General features: G+C 38.8%; 1 protein-coding gene across 6 annotated transcripts; it reads left to right on the forward strand.

Moving 5' to 3' along the window:
• Positions 1–8,475: 8,475 nt before the first annotated feature.
• Tceal7 (transcription elongation factor A like 7) lies at positions 8,476–18,507 on the forward strand. 6 transcript variants are annotated; one of them, XM_040744434.1, is made up of 3 exons: positions 14,344–16,468; positions 17,255–17,299; positions 17,652–18,507. In XM_040744434.1, exon 3 carries the CDS (start codon positions 17,666–17,668, stop codon positions 17,960–17,962), a length of 297 nt encoding a protein of 98 aa, XP_040600368.1. In that variant the 5' UTR covers positions 14,344–16,468; positions 17,255–17,299; positions 17,652–17,665; the 3' UTR covers positions 17,963–18,507. The 6 variants fall into 6 exon arrangements, with proteins under 6 accessions (XP_040600369.1, XP_040600368.1, XP_040600365.1 ...); XM_013118190.3 differs by having other exon boundaries at positions 14,345–16,468; positions 17,644–18,507; XM_040744433.1 differs by having other exon boundaries at positions 14,345–16,468; positions 17,649–18,507.

Consider the following 18,507-nt stretch of genomic DNA (forward strand, 5'->3'; position numbering starts at 1 on the left):
CTGCGTGGGCTAGTCACGTGAGACCCGCATCGCAAGCCAAAGCTCCGCCCCCGGCCCCTCCCCCGCCCTGAGTGTCTTTTCAGGGAAAGCCCAGGTCCCCTCCTCATCCCAGGTCCCTATGACATCTCCAGCCCGGGCCCTGTCACTCTGAGGTGCAGGCGTTTCTTGTCTGACAGGGAAGAGCAGTGTGCTTGCAAGGGGCTGTTATCCATCCCCAGATCTCTGGGGGATTGATTTTCCCTCTCTTCTGTTTTCAGGGTGCCCCTCCTTCCTCCTGCTGTCCCCTCATCTCCCAACGTTGTCCATTTTTCCTTCACTATGAACTCTATGAAGAAGTTAGCCAAGAAAGAAGCTTATGTAGATTTTTTCCTTTCCTTTCCTTTCCTTTCCTTTCCTTTCCTTTTATTTTATTTTCCGACAGTTTCTCCGTAGCCCCTGGCTGTCCTGGGACTCAATTCTGTATACCAAGCTGTCTTTGAACTCAGAGATCTGTCTGCCTCTGCCTCCCGAGTGCTGGGATTAAAGGTGTGCGCCACCACCGCCTGGTTAATTTTTAAAAAATTTTTAATGCGTTTCTGTACTGTTTTTTGGTGATAAATGAAAAGCATATGTCTTTTATATGTAATGATAATATTGGGGAAGAGGAGGCCATCAATTTGAGAGTGGAGGAAGCATGAAAGGAATTGGAGAGAAGGGACTTGGGAAGGGAAATTGGTGCGATTATATTTAAGTTAAAAATCTTTAAAAGGCGGGAAACAATATCTCTTGCCTTTAAAAACCAAGTAGTGGGAGAACTGAGGCAGGAGGATCTCTATTTTAATACTGGCTTAGGCTGAGGAGATCCTGTCTCGTTTCAGAAAGAAAAAAAAGAAACCATAGTCTTGTTTGAAAAACAGGATTAAATTTGGGGAAAAAAAACAACCATCTGTCTCTTCTGCTAAGTCATTATATAAATATAGACTCTACAGGCAACAGCTGCTGTTTTTGGACCTTGGTAAAGGACAGGGCAGCTGATGGCTCCCCCTGTGAGGGGCCCCTAGACATGCGAGGCATTTTCATGATGTGAGCCAGAAAATACTGTGCTACAAAATCTTGTGAGATTTTCAGAATGAAAAGAAATGAACAAATCTCTTTCCAAAATTTCTGCTTCAAATGGTTCATATGTGCTTGCAAGTCAATGGGTATATATTTAAATAGTCTTAAGTTATATACAGTAAATCTATTTCAGGATGAGTTTTGGTAGCTTGAGAGGACAGCCGGAGGAAGGCATGCCGTCTGGGAGCAGAGGACAGGGGAAGGCAATCCCCCAGAGAATTGGGAATTCAGAGTAGGAGAGTTTCAGATACATGATTACCATACAGAATACACTTGGATTTTGTACGTTGGTGATAAGCAATTGAAAAGGAGAAATATCATTTGCATGCTTTAGGAACTTGAAATGTGACATGTTTCAAAGTAAGCCATATACTAAAACTGTAAAATAGTGATGAAAGGAAGCAAAGACCAAAACAAATGTAAACGTATATAATTTAGGTAATCTTTTTCTGAAATTCAACACTCCAAATTAATCTATATATTTAGTTTAGTAAAACTCCCAGTGCCAGCAGTCATTCTTTTATAATTTGCAAATTTATACCTAAAATTTATGGAGAAAAACCAAGGACTTAGAATAAACTAACTTTGAGGAGAACATCTGGAGAATTAATAACCATGATTTCAAGGTTTAAGTTGTCTTAGTAAAGGAGTGTAGTAGCATTGTACTATTAATAAAGGAGTACTCCAGTTATACATAACTGGAATAGAATTGAGTTCAGTAATAGACTTATGGGTATACTACCAATTCATTTCTTTACAAAGGTATCAGGATAACCCTTTGGGCAACATACATTCTTCAACAAATAGTTCTGAAAACAAATGCAAATTCTTCCAAGAACAAAAGAGATCTTCCCCCCTCCTTTTTGTTTATTCTTTGTGTCTTTCACATCATGCATCTCCATCCTATTCATTTCCTCATCTCCCCATCCCTTTGTATCCACTGTTTGCCCTTGCAACCTTTCCCCCACTATAAAACAAAATAAAATTTAAGAAAAAGGAAAAAGAGCCTCCAAAACCACAGATAAACCCTGTCTCGAAGCCCCCCCCAAAAAAAAGAAAAAGAAAAGAAAAAAGAGAAAGATAAAATCAATCTCATCATGGAAGCTGCAGTGTGACACAATGAGTCACACAGTAAACCCTTTTATCCATCTATCTTTACTTAAAAGTGTTCACTGCAAGGTCTTTGGTCTGGTTTGAGGTCTCTGGTTTATGCTAAGCTATCAATACTGGGCCCTTACTGGAATTCCTCTTGGTTATCCTGCTGTTGCCCTGTGTTATGAAAATCGTCTGCAGGACCCCTACCTTCATGTGCTCCAACAGATCACAGATGGGGTGAGCCAACTCATAGCCCTGGTTCTGGGCCTGGATAGATGCAGGGTTGATGAGCCCATCAGCTCTTCCTGTCCTCACCAGTAGGGAGAGCTCTTCATCATGGCCCAGGCTAGGTCCTTTCGATGAGCAAAGGAGCAGGGCCAGTTCTGCTGTTTTCATGTCCTCAGGGTCAGACCTCTCACACCTACACCTTCAGGGTCAACTGTACTGTGCTGTCCAGGTGTGGTGTAGGGACCACACTCCCGAGTGCTGCAGCTGGTGAGGGGCAGGGACCTTTTCTTTTACCTTTACTTGCACAAATTAGTTTAAAGCAGACTATAGGCCTCAATGTAAAAACTCAATCTATGAAATTTTCAAAATAAGACATAAAAGCACTAAAATCTTAGGAAACAAAGATTCCTTAGATGGGATATAAATAAATCATACATTAAAAGAACAAGTATAATTGGAGTTATGAAGTTTAAAACATTGCCTTTGTTGGTCTGTTTTTCAAGACGGAGTTTCTCTGTGTAGCCCTTGCTGTCCTAGAACTCCCCTTGTAGACCAAGCTGGCCTCTGCCTTCCAAGTGCCGAGAATAAAGGTGTGTACCACCACCGCCTGGCTAAAACATTGCCCTTTAAAAAACGTAGTTTAAAAACTGAAGTAGAGGAGTTAGGGAGATCACTCAGTTGGGAAAGCTTGTGAACCTGAGTCTGAACCCTTAGCACCCATGTAAAAAGTCAGCTGGGTAACATGTGCCTCTATAAACCCAGCCCTGGCGAGATGGAGACAGGAGGATCGCTTGGACTTGCTAGTCAGCTAGTCTAGCCAAATCAGCATGCTCCAGGTTCATTACATAGAATTTTATCTCAAAAACAAAGGTGAAGAGAAAGAGACTGAGGAAGACCCCTGACATCCACTTCTGACCTCCATACATATATTAGAGTATGTGCACCCCATCCTCATGTGCACACTTACATATAACACACACACACACACACACACTATGACATGTAGGGGGGGCTTGGAATAAAGCTCCATGCTAGCACTCACTGAGCATGCATGAGGCTTTCTTTCTTTCTTTCTTTCTTTCTTTCTTATTTTTTTTTTTTGGTTTTTTGAGACAGGGTTTCTCTGTATTGTTTTGGAAACTGTCCTGGAACTCGCTCTTGTAGACCTGGCAGGCTTCGAACTCACAGAGATCTGCTTGCCTCTGCCTCGCAAGTGCTGGGATTAAAGGCGTGTGCCACCAATGCCCGGCTGCATGAGGCTTTCTATGGGAGCACATGTAGTACTTGCTACTTGAGGAGTTGATAGCTTGAGCCCTTAAGTTTGAGGACAGCCTGGGAAACACAGCAAATCCTGACTCAGCAAACAATCACAGAAACAACCTGGTCTGAAACAAGTAGAAAATATTCATGATACAAATTCAAGTGTTTGTAGCCAGTAGATGTATAAAGAACTCCTGAGACTCAAATTAATAAGGCGAGAGTACATTGAAATAATATTAAAAACCAGTATGATCAAAATCCAAATGAACTGATTGGAATGGTAAAGGTAAGCTAACTGACAGTCCCTGCTACTTCTTGGATAGAGAAAAAGGACATTCATTCATTGCTGGTGAGAAGTTAAACCACTTTTCAGGAAGTTTTTGGGCTATTTCATGAAAAGTTAAACTTATATATACCATATTTTCCCAGAAAGTGAACTCTTAGGACTATTCCCAACAAAAATGCAAAAATTACTTTCTGGCAAATTTTGGCACAGTTATGTTGACAGCTACAAAGTCGATAAAATATAATTATCAATAAAGAAATGAATAAAACAAATTTTATGTATTCATTTATTTGAACACAACTAATCAAAGGGAAGGGCAAGTTATTGGTACAAGCAGTGACAGAGGAATCTCAAAAGATAGGCTTAGGGAAAACTGTCAGATACAGAGCAGTGCGTTCTAGGTGATTGCATTCCATGACTTCTAGAATAAGCAAAAATATCGTATACACTATAAACTGGAGCATTTTTTGTCTGACTTGAAAGTTGCTGTCTTTCTGACTGTAAAGGTGCACATTCAGCCAAGGAAAATATTCTGTATCTTGATACTCATCCATCTGTTGGTAAGTATGTTACAATATTGAATTATACAGTTTAACTATGAGTTTCTTGGGTTAAGGATGTAGGTTAAGGGTTAGAGGCTTGCCTGCCATGCCTGAGGCTCCAGGTTTCATCACCAGTACTATAAAAAAAACAAAATATGGCCATGCAGTGGCACATACCTTTAATTCCAGCACTTGGGAGGTTGAGTCAGGTGGATCTCTGCAGATTTGAAGCCAGCTTTGACTACAGAACAAGCTCCAGTACAGCCAGGATTGCACAGAGAAACCCTGTTTCCAAAACAAAAAAGCCCACAAAAATGTGTACATTTTGTTGTTTGTAAATTATAACCCAATAAAGTTCATTAATATAAAAAGCTAAAAATAAATCTGATTGAAATGCTTCTGGTCTGAAAATTATAAAATAATTTTGATATTCATTAAATGGAAACTAAAATTAGTGTAGACATAGTATTATGATTATTAATTGGAATACTCAGTATTTTGAACGTTTAAATTATAACCAAATTGATTTTTAACTCAGTATAACCCATATAAAAATCTCAAGAGGTCACTTTTCTTTATATCCGGAATCAAGATATATATATGAAAACAGAGAACAAAATGTCAAGACAGTCTCAATGATTAAGAAGCATCAAGACTTCTACTACCAGATATCAAAAAGTAGCATGACACTATACTATTAAACACAGCTAATATATTACAATACTAATACTGACATCCTAATATATTGTTAGAAAGATTAAAATGTGTTTGTATGTAAACTTTATAGACCTGAAAAACATACCTACATATTCAGTCACTTGTACATAATGAAGGTCATATACCGTGAGGGAGGGAAATATGCACATTGATCCTACCTTAAATACACACACACACACACACACACACACACACACACACACACTTTCTAGACCATTGGGTCTATACATGTAGCTCAGTTGATACAGTTACCCTCCCAGACCTGCATTTCAACCCCATCACCCCATAAGAGCAGGCAGGGTGAAGTAGTCTCTGGATCCCAGCACTTGGGGGGTTGGAACAGAAAGAGCACAAGTCAAGGGCATCCTCCATGACGGATACAGTTCATGCACAACCTGGGTGGCCTGAGACCATGTCTCAAACACAAACAAAGAAAGGAGAAACTAACAAGACCAACAACAAAACTCCTTTGAATCTAAAATGGAAAGGTAGACTTGTAATTCTAATGTTACACATTAGAATGGAGTATGCCTTTGAGATTTTTTGAGTAACTAGTTTTGTTAAAGGGAACACAAACAAGGAAGTAAATCATTATAAATCAATCATATTTGATTAATGCTATGCTATTTCTGTTCACATTGTTTAAGGAATATTTAGACATCAGGGGCTGAGGATATAGCTCTCCATGGATAATGTCCTGGGTTCCATCCTCAGCACTACAGCAAGTTAAGAAAGAAAGAAAGAAAGAAAGAAAGAAAGGATTTTAGTAAATTAATAAGGAAAAGAATTAATATAATCCCATAAAATTTAGGTAAATATCGTAAAACAGAAAGCAGACCATACCTCACAAAATAGAAATATCCAAATGGCCAATAATTTGTTCAAATAAAGTCAATTTTGTTTGTTTGTGAGAAATGCAAATTATAGACAAAATGTTAGAGCAGTAAACACTTCTCAGAGTGTCTGAAATAAAGACAAAAGCAGTATTTTACAAGGATGTTGTACAACTAGATTTATCATCACCAGTTTGGAAAAATCATATGACAGAATGTATTAAAAGCAAATATACACACATACAACCATACATACGTACATACGTGTGTGTGTGTGTGTCTGTGTGTGTGTGTCTGTGTGTGTGTAGTCTATAATAAAAATATGAGCACTGATCCCATGGAACAGCTTTTGTATTTAGTGAATACAACAGCACACATCTACATTTACTTTTTACTAATAAATAAAAATATGAAAAGTGTATGTATCAGTAGGGTATTATTTTAGTACATAAATAGTTTGAGTTTACACATATCTATCTTTGTAAACATTTAACATTACTTTGTGTTTAAAAGTTTCAAAATCTTTTCTTCTAGCCCATTGAAATATCCATTATACCCTTGGCTATCCAGGTTTGTGCTGAGCTAGGTGACACCTGAGTCTCAGTCACTAGGACCTGCACAATCTCAGAGTGTCCTGGGGCCTCCACCATAGTGATATGAGCTGACATATGATTTCATCCCACTGAAGTGCATTTATCTGACTAATAATGTTATTGTCATAGTAAATTATTAAAGCAAAAAAATTCTTGGCTGCAGGAAGTACTTTGCTACTTTCTAGCCTGTTGCCGTATATTCATCATAAATTATTTGCTTTATTTGTGTGTGTGTGTGTGCATGTGTGTGAGAGAGAGAGAGAACAACTTTGAGTCAGTTCTCTCTTCCCACCATGTAGGTTCATGGTGTCAAACTCAGGTTATCAGGTTTAGCAGCAAGCTCCTTTACTAATTGATCCGTCTCACTCACCCTCAGTCTGGTTTCTTTTAGAAAAAATTATCAAGCTATCAGAGACAAATAACTTTGAACGTCTTTTTTGAGACTGGATTTCTCTGTGTAACAGCCTTAGCTGTCTTGGAACTTGCTCTGTAGACCAGGCTGGCCTTGAACTCAGAGATCCACCTGCCTCTGCCTCCCAAGTTCTGGTATTAAAGACATACACTGTGGGGACACCAGACCTTGAGCAGAGACCCACTTCCCCATCAGCCTGGGAGTAGGCAGCTGTAAGACAATGTTTACTAAAAACATGTTTACTAAAAACAATACAATGCCCGGGACAATAAGTTCCTGAAAAGGGCTGGCCCATGGGAACTGCCCTGACCTCAACCTTGTCCAAAGACTAACCGCCTCTTCTGACACACCCAAGTCAGTTTTTCTGGTGTCAGGGCAGAACCAGCCAGGGGAGAGGAGAGAGCAGAAGCTTTTCTGGAGGGAGGCCTTTCTTGGGAAGTTTTTCTTGAGCCTTTTTGGGGTCTGTGTAATTTTCTTTACACCGTTGAACGAGTCTCTGTGTTGTCAATCCCCGATACCCTCCGCACATTCTCGGACACAGGCTGCGCAGCCGGCGCGGCAATGCACCACCACCGCCCAGCTGAAGATTTATTTGTGTATTTATTTTATTTATATAAGTGCTTTGTTTGCATGTATGCTAGAATGATAGAAGAGGTTATTAGAATTCCATTATAGATGGTTGTGAGCCACCATGTGGTTGCTGGGAATTGAACTCAGAATCTCTGGAGAAGCAGCCAGTGCTCTAACCACTGAGTCATCTCTACAGCTTGTCCCTTCTTTTTCCAGGGCAATTTAGTAACAATTTTGTAAATTCTTACAAATATTCAAAGTATTTGATATAGTTGCTTCACATTTTACAGAAAAATATCTAAGTATCTGAAAAGATTTATGGATGCAAATATATAACTCGGTTAGTATTGTGCTTGCTGCCTTTTGTGCACAAAGCCCTAGGCTCAGTCTCCAACCCCATATAAAACTGCTGCACACACTTAGAACCCCAGCACTCAAGACATACACTCATATTGCTCGGTTGTCTTTTTTTCTTTTTTTTTGGTTTTTCGAGACAGGGTTTCTCTGTATTGTTTTGGAGGCTGTCCTGGAACTCGCTCTGTAGACCAGGCTAGCCTCGAACTCACAGAGATCCAACTGCCTCTGCCTCCCAAGTGCTGGGATTAAAGGCGTGCGCCACCAACACCCGGCAAGAAACCCCGTCTTGAATAAATAAAAATAAAAATAAATAGATAAAAGATAGAAGCAGGAGGGCTGGAGAGATGGCTCAGAGGTTAAGAGCACTGACTGTTCTTCCAGAGGTCCTAAGTTCAATTCCCAGCAACCACATGGTGGCCTTGGTGGCTCACAACCATCTTGAATAAGGGCTGGTGCCTTCTGCTGGCATGCAGGCAGAAGATTGTATATATAATAAATAAATTAAAAAAAAAGATAGAAGCAGGAGTATCAAGTGTTCAAGGATGTCTTTGGCTACCTAGTGAGTTTGAGGCCATCATGGGCTACATGAAACCCTCTTTAAAAAAAAATCACAAGTTTAGTTATACAAATATAAGAGAAACACAATGGAATAAAGACGAATCTATGTTAATTGGTTTATATAAATTATTACCTTTAATATAATTTTATAAAATAATGGAAATATAGTAGAAAGGAGAATTTAATGAAGTTCTATTAGGTAAAGGAATATAGGGGAAATTATCACTGGAGACAATTAAGTATTGGCTAAAATGAGTGATTCTGGAACTCTGGCAAAGGATGTATCTGTAATACATCCATACATTTGTGTACACCAGTACACAAATAATATAATATGAAAGACAATGTCTTCTCCATTTGTGTTTAATATTGACCAGGTGGATATAAGTGTAGATAAAGTAAATATGATCACCAAATATTTAATGTATAATTCTGTCGTAGTTTATTTAATTTATGTAATTTTGATTTTTGAAACAAGGTTGTATGTATTGACCAAACTGACCTTGATCTCTCTACACAGCTGAGAATGATCATGAATTTCTAATCTTATGATCCTCCTTCCTCTAACTACTTCCTAAATACTGAGATTACACGCATGTTCCCCCATGCCAGGCTACAAGTTGTGCTAAGGAATAAACCCAGGCTATTGTTCATGCTAGGTAAGTATTCTTACTAAACTATATCTCCAGCATAATTTTTATTATTTCTTTAGAAAAATGCCTAGTACTATACATATGAGTTCAATGGTGGATGAGTATTTTAACATACTTCTATACAGGAATGTTGAAAAACTATGACACTGTAACCTGGAAATAACTGGGGGAAAGTCTTAAGAGGGCTTGGTGGTATATGCCTATAATATTAGTATGTGGGAGATCGATTTTAAGGCTAGTCTCAGTTACATAGGGAGATACAGGTCAGTCTTGGCTACATATGATCCTGTCTCTGCCAAATTAAAACTCCTTAGAAGAATGCAGAGATTTTCAGGGTTTGTGTCAGAAAGTCCTTACACAAAACACTTTCAGACAAATAACACTAAACACACCCAAAGATTGAGAGACCTCTACCTACAAAGTAACTGTAATGTTTTATTGCTCAGCTTCCTTTGACAGGTCTCCTCCATACATCTCATCCTAATTTTAGATCCTGCTTTCCTTTGTGATGCTGGTCCACGTATTTCTTAAAGCGTTTTCTATTTGAGGCCAGCCTACCCATTTCCTTCTCCTAAAATCTACTGATCCACACAGTCCACTCCTCCTTTCAACCTTTCTCTAAACCACCAACTAAAGAAAATATACCTGGGCGATCAAGATCATGATGGGGAAACCCACAGAGACAGTTAATCCCAACTCATGGGAGCTCATGAACTCTGGACCAACAGTTGGGGAACCTGCATGGGACTGAACTAGGCCCTCTGCATATGGGCAACAGTTGTGTAGCTTGGTCTGTTTGAGGGAATCCTGGCAGTGGGACCAGGATCTGTCTCTAGTGTATGAGCTAGCTTTTTAGAACCCTTTCCCTATGGTAGGATGCCTTGCTCAGCCTTGCTACAGAGGGGAAAGGATTGTACCTGTCTCAAGTGAATGTTCCAGGCTTTGTTGACTCCCCATGGGAGGCCTTTCCCTTTCTGAGGAGTGGGTTGGAGTGCTAGATGCAGCTGTCAAAGTGAATGCAAGGCATACTTGATGGGGGAGGTCCTGTGTATATGTCAATAAAGCACTGTTGGCCAATAGGGAACCAAGATAGGTGGGACTAGGAGTCCAGGAGGACTCTGGGTAGGAGAAACACAGGGAGTCACGATGTAACGCCATGGGGTAGGAAGCCTGGAAACTTCTCCGGTAAGAGACATACTTAGATTAACAATTATGGGGTAAATACTTAAGTCAGAGCTAGCCAGTAAGAAACAAGCAAGGCCAACAGCTTCATAATTAATACAGCTTCTTGTGTGTTATTTGGGGACTGCAACACAGCAGAGCCCAGGCGACTAGCGGGTGATAAACCAAAGTGGCTAGCAAGAAAAAGCCTCCCTTTACATAATGGTGATCAGGAGTGGGATGATGAATTTCCACGTAGAATGACAAAAGATTTAAGGGAATTTTAGAAACAAAAGAACAGAGAAAATCATGGGTTCTTGGTAGCAGCATTTTTCTCAGGTGTGCTCTATTTTGCTAGCGACAAGCAAAGATTCACGCGGCTTGCTTAAGGGAGTATTCCTGACTCAGCATAAAAAAACCAACAAGGTTCTTTTAAGAGGCTCTGCTAACGATTGAAAGGTGTGTACGTACAGCTGGAAGTGGCAGTGACCACATCTCTAGGCCAACAGTGCTTTATTGACATATACACAGAACTTCCCCCATCATCACATACTCAATATGGAAGACAAGAGAATCAGGCAAAGTACAGAAGCAGGGCGACTACAAAAATTAACCTGATAGACTGGATTAACTAATGTTGATAGTTCAAGATCTCACTTAAAGATGAATGTCAATATTAGCAGGGAGCTAAAAATTAAATGTGGTCTCTGTAGACCTATAAACACTGAATAGTGTCATCTAGACAAGGGCAAAAATCTTTGTTATAGTCACTATTTAAAGCCCTGTGGCTTAGGCCTGTTGTGGAGGCACACACCCTTAATCCCAGCCACTAGGGAGGCAGAGGCAAATTGATCTCTGTGAGTTTGAGGTCAGTCTGGTCTACAAAGTGAGTTCTAGAACAGCCAGGCCTGTTAAACAGAGGAAACCTTGTCTTGAAAATGTTAATAAATAAATAAAGCGTTGTAGCTTAATGTGTGTGTCGATTTCAAAAGTTTGTGTGTGCGCGCGCGTGCATGCATGTTTGCAAATATGTGTATACATTTGATGACATATATTAAAGCTATATGTATATACATAAATATGGGCACACACAGGTATGTATGCATTCATTCAATATTTCATTGCAATTTCCCTTCTGTCCTTAGATAATACATCTAAGATAAAAATGAAACTGAACTAAGATGACCAAGAAGATTCTATCTAACCTTTCACTGTCTAAAGGAGTTCCATGTCTTTGCACAGGCATAAATCTCCTCATGTTCAGTTGTTCAGGTATTGATTACAAAGGAGCATGGCTTTCTTGGGTAATATAAAGTTTCATATAATAAATACGATTTCATAAGGGCATAAGTTGGTCGATCATTCATCATTAGAAATGTCTTCTTCATATGTATATGATTTCTTGTATGCAAACAATAGTTCTAAAGGTAAAAAAAACAATTAACAAGCATATAACTTCATGAAATAACATTACATCCCATGTTAGTATTACCCCAGAATGTCACTTCTTTGCAATCAGTACTCCAAATGGCCTTCTTCCAGGAGGCCAGTATTCCAACCTCTGTCATTATAGACAGAGTTTTCAAATGAAGAATGCTATGTAAGTGGAATCACATTGCATGTACACTTTTGTGTCTGGCTTCATCTTAATGACCATCTTCATGAGTATTTTGTGCCCACCTATTGATTCACTATATATGTTTAGGTATCTGTGACACTAAATGTTGTTAGTTGGACATCATCTAGAATCACCTAGGAGACAAGCTTCTGGCATGCATGTGAGGAGTTATCTTCATAGGTTAATTAAGGGGGAAAGACCCACCTTACCTCTAGATAGAAAAATTCTCTGAGGTTGCATCCTGCATTGTATAAAGAAGAAACCTACACTTGTCTCTCTGCCTCCTCATTGTGAATGCAATTCAACCAGCTGTATAAAGCTTCTGTTGTCATGACAGTCTGTACCCTCAAATGACCAGCTACAAGAAATCCCTGTCGACCATGTATGGGGCACACACCTTTAGTCCTAGCACTAAGGAGCTGAGGCAAGCAGATCTCTGGGAGTTCAAGACCAACATAGTCTAAGTAAACAGTTCCAGGATAGTCAGGGCTTTATAGAGAGACCCTGACTTAAAAAAAATAAAGAGAAAAAAAGAAATCCTTCTCATTAAGTTGCTTCTGTCCTATATTTTGTCACAGTAACGAGACAAGTAACTACAGCAACCCCAGACAATAGGAAGCAGTCTAGTAAAAACAATGCCCACATTCCCAAAAGATGGGTTATAGGCCGGGTGTTGGTGACACATGCCTTTAATCCCAGCACTTGGGAGGCAGTGGCAGGTGAATCTCTGTGAGTTCGAGGCCAGCCTGGTCTACAGAGTGAGTGCCAGGACACGCTCCAAAGACACAGGGAAACTTTGTCTCGAAAAACCAAAAAAAAAAAAAAAAAAGGATTGGTTATAGATCTTTGTTAACATTTAAGAGGGATTGGTTGCAAGTTGTCATTAGTTGTAGTCAAAAAGAGAAGCAGAACAAATGAGTTAAATTCAAATCTCTCTAAAGGAAAAAGGGGATATGATGCAGAAACAATGAGGTAAAAGAGTAGATTGTTGAATTTATTTTAATCCAAAAAAGCAACTATTAATCTCAAAATATTTTACATTGGTATAGATTGTGGTTTATTGACACAAATTTAAAGTTAATTTTGTTATGCTGTATGTATGTTTCTACTCTTGTTTGGGGTACTGTGCCTATGCAAGTCATTTAAAAATGTAATGTATAATTAAGAAATACAGGGTAATACTCATATATAATAATTAAACTTATAGTCACATTAGGTATGTTTTCTAAGTTAAACTGATGTATTTAGGTAGTTAGATGGTCTTCATCACTTTAAAGACCTACAGAATATAGCATTTGAAATATTTTAATAACATAAAGCTTTTCTTTAGAGTGTTTTCTTTTCTTTTCTTTACATGTTTGTGCTTGACACCACCGATTTTCTTAAAAAAGGATGATGGGCATTGAAGAACCCCTGTATGGAGTTTGCTTTCTTTATGGCAAAAGCTAGCCCTTTGGGAAACATATTGCCCTTGCTTCAGTTGCTGACAGTATACTGTCCAAACTGGACCAGCAGAACACACACACAAAAAGCGACTGCCAAAATTTGCCAAGACAAGTTAGAATAGTCCTTCAAAATTCCCTGCTTCTCAGAAATGTGTTGTGATATCTTGCTTATACAAATAAAGTCTGTCTGAAGGTCAGAAAATGGAGCTTGCCACTAGCTAACCATAGGTCTAGTGGTCTGTACAGACAGACAGAAAGTGAGGTAGCTGGGTGGAAACAGGATATAAACAGGATGAAACAGGAACTCACTCTTCTTGTCTGCTGAGATGCTAAGGAGGTAAGGTGTGGTGGTGGCTTGCTCCTTCTCTCTGATCTCTCAGCATTTTCTTCTATATCTGACTCCAGGTTTTTATTACTTAGACCGATTAAGAACTCCATTTACAGAAACATCTGTCAGATATGCTAGGCCTATAGGCCAAAGTTGATGCCTCAACATTACAGAAGAATTTTGGGTGACTGTCCAGGCAGCCAGATGTCTCTGTCAGTAGGTAACATTTCACCCTTCTGGGGTCTTTGATGGAGTTAAAGACTAAATAATTAGGAGTAAAGTTTCCATACTTATGATAAAAAGTAAATTAGGTACAAAACTTTATACTCATGAAGATAAGACAAATAATAGAATATTTTCTCTAAATTTAGCTAATGGAATGGATATTGTAACTGTAATTCTTACTTAATAACTGTTTTTGTTGTATATACTTTTACTATGTTAAAGTTAAAACCTTTTTATGTAGACAAAAAGGGGGAAATACTATGAAATAATCCTTTTTTTTTCCGAGACAGGGTTTCTCTGCGGCTTTGGAGGCTGTCCTGGAACTAGCTCTTGTAGACCAGGCTGGTCTCGAATTCGAAATAATCCTTCTGTACACTGTGAAAATGTGTTGTTGCCATTGCTAATAAAAATACTGATTGGCCAATAGCTTGGCAGGACTTTGGGGGCATAGATAATGCTGGAAAGAAGGTTAGAGTCTGGGGAGGCAAGAACCAGACACATAGAGAAGCAAGATGAATGTGCCGTGTTGAGAGAAGGTACCACCACATGACAGAGGGTAGATAAGAAATATGGGTTCATTGAACCACTGAGCCATCTCTCCAGCCCCTATGGGTTAATTTAAAATGAAAGGGCTAGTTAGTAATACTAAGTCTCTGTGAGATTATTTTGGAGTCATGGGTCCTAAAAAATCTGCTTACAAATGGCACTCAACTTTTAGGAATGTTCATGGTTCAATGCAGAAAACCTAAACATTTAAAATGTCATATGCAGCAGATTTCAGAGAAGTTAAAGGATCACAATTTGTTAAATGCATCTGGAGTACACAAACTTAATTCCTAAATACCTGTGTTATCTATTTCTGGATTACAAATTATCCTTATAGTTATTTAGTAATGAAAAAGACAAACTTTTATCATCTTAATTTATGTGGGCCAAAGAACTAGGACCTAGGTAATTTAGATTGGATGGTTTCACCTCAAGGTCTCTTACAAGACTGAGATGAAGGTGTTGATAACACCGGTGTCATATTAACATTCAACTGCAAGAAGATTCACTTCTTAAATTACAACTGTGTTAGTAGGATTTAGTTTCTAGTAAGCTTTTGAACTAAGAGCCTCATTTCTTCTCTGGCTGTTCACTAGCTGGTTTCTCTATTAAAGCTAATAATTCCTTAAAAATTGGTGCAATAAAGCTCTACTTTTAAAAAGATCTCTTCTTCTGCTCAGTTAACTTGTTTTCTGGAATAATTTACATCAAGCTTACTTGCAGTGATTATACTTGCAACAAGCTCCATACTTTCTAATAAACATGACTGAAGAACTTTACATAATTTTTTCCATTGCTTATGTAAAGGTAACCAAATCCATTTATAAAAGTACAAAATCCTTAGCAAGAAATGTTTAGTATAATGGGTGGTGGTTTCTGTAACTGGTTTCCTTAATATGGAGATATAAAGTCTACAAAGACATACACAGGACAGAAATGTTTGAGAGAAGTAAACAAAAACAAATGTGTTCTAACTAAAGGTAAAGATTTTGAAAAGTGGGATATCCAGAGCACAACGTTCAAGGGAGTAAAGAATATGGCATAGCACAAAATGTGAAAGTGGGAAATCAAATGAGTAGATATTTCTGATTGACTTTTGAGATCTGCATATCTAAGGACAGAATGCTGCGGGATTATAGTCTTAGTTATACATGTGACAGAAGGACTTCACCTGCTCTAAAGCCTCTGTGACAGGGCATGCTGCAACTGCTCTGTACGTTTTGAACTTCTGAAAATGTGCCTGCCTGAAAGATCTATATTTATATTCTGACTTCATTAGCTGAAACAGGTGCTTGGAGCTTTTTATCTTCCTATTTTTAATCTTTTTTTCAAAATATGCATGGCTCTACCATATTTCAAATTATGAGACTTGTGTTTATGGAGATTTGAAAACTAAGATACCTGGAAAAAAGTAAAAATATGTAAATCCAATTATTACCTCATTTCCTAGTATCTCATATACTCCAATTTGGTTTCTAAGTTTAGACTATAAGGAAAATGTCTGAAGGAAGAGTGAATAGAGGCAAGACTGCCACTTTCCTGTTCTTGCAACCAAGACAAGGCCTAGTAATCCTTTCTCTCAACACAACCTCTAAAAAAGGAATGATGGTTAATATAACCATGAGAAGATGCAGCCCCTCCCTGGTAATCAGAGAAAGGCACATTCCATCCATAAGGAGAAGGGGCCACTTTTGACCTCTGAAATTAGCAAAGGCAAAAAATGAGTGACAGGAACTGGTGTGGTGGGGGTGGGAAGTTAGTAGACAGGTCTACTTCTGCAGCACTGCTGATGGGAGGGGAAAGTAGGGACCAGAGTTGGAAGATGACATAATTCTCACGTGATTAGAAGCTGACGTGAGCCCAAGTCGTTATATATTCATGTTTCTTTCTCCTCTGGGTATGAGCTCTTTACTGACCTGAAGAGTAGTGGCCAAGGAGAAGAGAAGGTAAATTCCTTAAATCCCAACAGATTGATGAGCAGAAACCATCAGGGTCTCTTCAAGTGATAGTGGCTGAACGAGACGGGAATCCATCTATACTTATTTCCCCATATGTCTAATTTGGGGATAGATAATTGCACTTTAATGAATTGATCTATTTGCATGCATGTTTGTGAGTGCATGTTCCCCTCTATTTGTTTGGAGGTCAGAGGACAATATGTAGGAGTCGCTTCTTTCCTCCTACCATGTAGATCCCAGAGATTGAACTACGGTTTTCAGGCTAAGCAACAAGTGCCTTTACTCACTGAGCCATCTTGCTGGCTCAATAACTGTGTATTTGGAAAAGAACTGGGGAACATAGGGAATGCTTGAGAGACAGCTAGTGATTTATTGATAACTGAGAAACAATAGGCTTCTCTTGTCCTGGAAAACTCTGTCCTCTTCTTTGTCTTTCCCCAATTCCTTGGAGAACACGGTAGCACTGAAATGTGGTAATGGATGGAGAAAGACTGAATTCATGAGATGGAGACAATAAAAATTGAGATAATTTGAAATAGTTCACCTGATTTAATGCTAACCTGCAATGGTGGGGTCAAAATGGGTAATGGGAGATGCCTACTCTTACAAGGGTCAAGCCTGAGAGTGAGGAGTAAGGAACAGGCACAAAAATTCTAGAGGACAGGAAAAGAACCAGGCAGTGGATTACTTGAAAGTAATGATGAAAGTCCCAGATTCCAGATAATGATAACATGTGTCTGATATCAAGTCCTGGTCCCTTGTTTCTGTTTGTAGGTTCAGGAATCTGTGTTCACAGATACCACCCGGTGGAAAAAGCGAGTGAGAAACCTTCCTGCATTTGTACAGTGTGGTGTGTGGGAGTCACTTAGACTGGGATTCTTAGGGTGGGAGTTGCGAAAGGACAATACTGGGTAAATTTTGCAGCTTCACTGGCCATTCAGTTTATCTATTGGCAAAAGGGTGGGTTCAGGGTTGAGGGGCCGGAAGAGGAAAACTTAAGATTGGACAGGAAGCTGAAGAAGAAGCTGAGACATTTTCAGTTTCTAAAGGCTGGAACCGTGGGTGGGCTAGTCAGGTGTAGGGAAATGGCCTAATACCTTGCTTCAAAAGAGAAACCAATTCAAAAGTAAGAAAGTAATCGTCTCTGCATTTTCTCCCTGGAGTTAAGCAGGAAACAACAACATTATGCAAAAGTCCAGCAACGAAAAAGAAGGAAAGCCCCAGTGCAGAGAGCCAAAGATGGACGACGAACATCCTTATAGAGCATTGGAAGGCCAGAGAATGGAAGGGAATTTCAGACAGCGGCTGCTTCAGTCTCTTGAAGAATTTAAAGAAGACATAGACTACAGGCATTTTAAAGGCGAAGAAATGACAGGAGAGGAAGACGAGATGGAAAGGTGTTTGGAAGAAATAAGAAGTTTGAGAAAAAAATTTAGGGCTCTGCATTCTAACCATACCCATTCTCGGGACCGTCCCTTTTAATGCAGTGGCCTCAGAAATTATTTTCTGCTATTAATACTTCTACTGCTTTCTGTTTCCATTTTTCTTTATAAATATGTGCTATCATTTTGCTTCACTCTTTCACTATTGGTTACTGTAATAGATAAATTTCATGCTGTACACACCTCATCTTTCAATTCTACGCCACTGATTTAATACGTTTTGTTCATTTACATGAGAGGATAATCATCAGGTAGTTCATTGTAAACCAAAAATTGCACGCTACAAAGCAATATGTATGTGTCCATTTATGTATGCTATCATTCAAAGTCTTATTCTATGCCAAAGAAGTGAATCTGTATTTTCTTTCTTCTTATTTTCCACAAAATAATATATATGTATCTGTATTATTAATTTTGTAACTCAAAATGAAAAACAGTTAGACTTAAATGAAAGAGGTTTATCAGCCACGTTTGGAAAGCAGTGAACAGTAAACTTTTAATGGTAGAAATATAAAAAAGGGATGATAATTGCAAATTACCTTTGGATTTCTTAGCCAGAGGAATAAACCTTATCATTACAAAATA

This window comes from Mesocricetus auratus, unplaced genomic scaffold (genome assembly GCF_017639785.1).
Source record: "Mesocricetus auratus isolate SY011 unplaced genomic scaffold, BCM_Maur_2.0 Super-Scaffold_100003, whole genome shotgun sequence".
Taxonomy (NCBI): domain Eukaryota; kingdom Metazoa; phylum Chordata; class Mammalia; order Rodentia; family Cricetidae; genus Mesocricetus; species Mesocricetus auratus.

Bases quoted from the DNA above. Each gene is read 5' to 3' on its own strand.
- Tceal7 (XM_040744431.1), top strand. From the start codon at position 17,212: ATGTGTCTGATATCAAGTCCTGGTCCCTTGTTTCTGTTTGTAGGTTCA. The intron at 17,300-17,648 runs GTGAGAAACCTT...CCTGGAGTTAAG, and splicing joins CCACCCGGTGGAAAAAGCGA to CAGGAAACAACAACATTATG.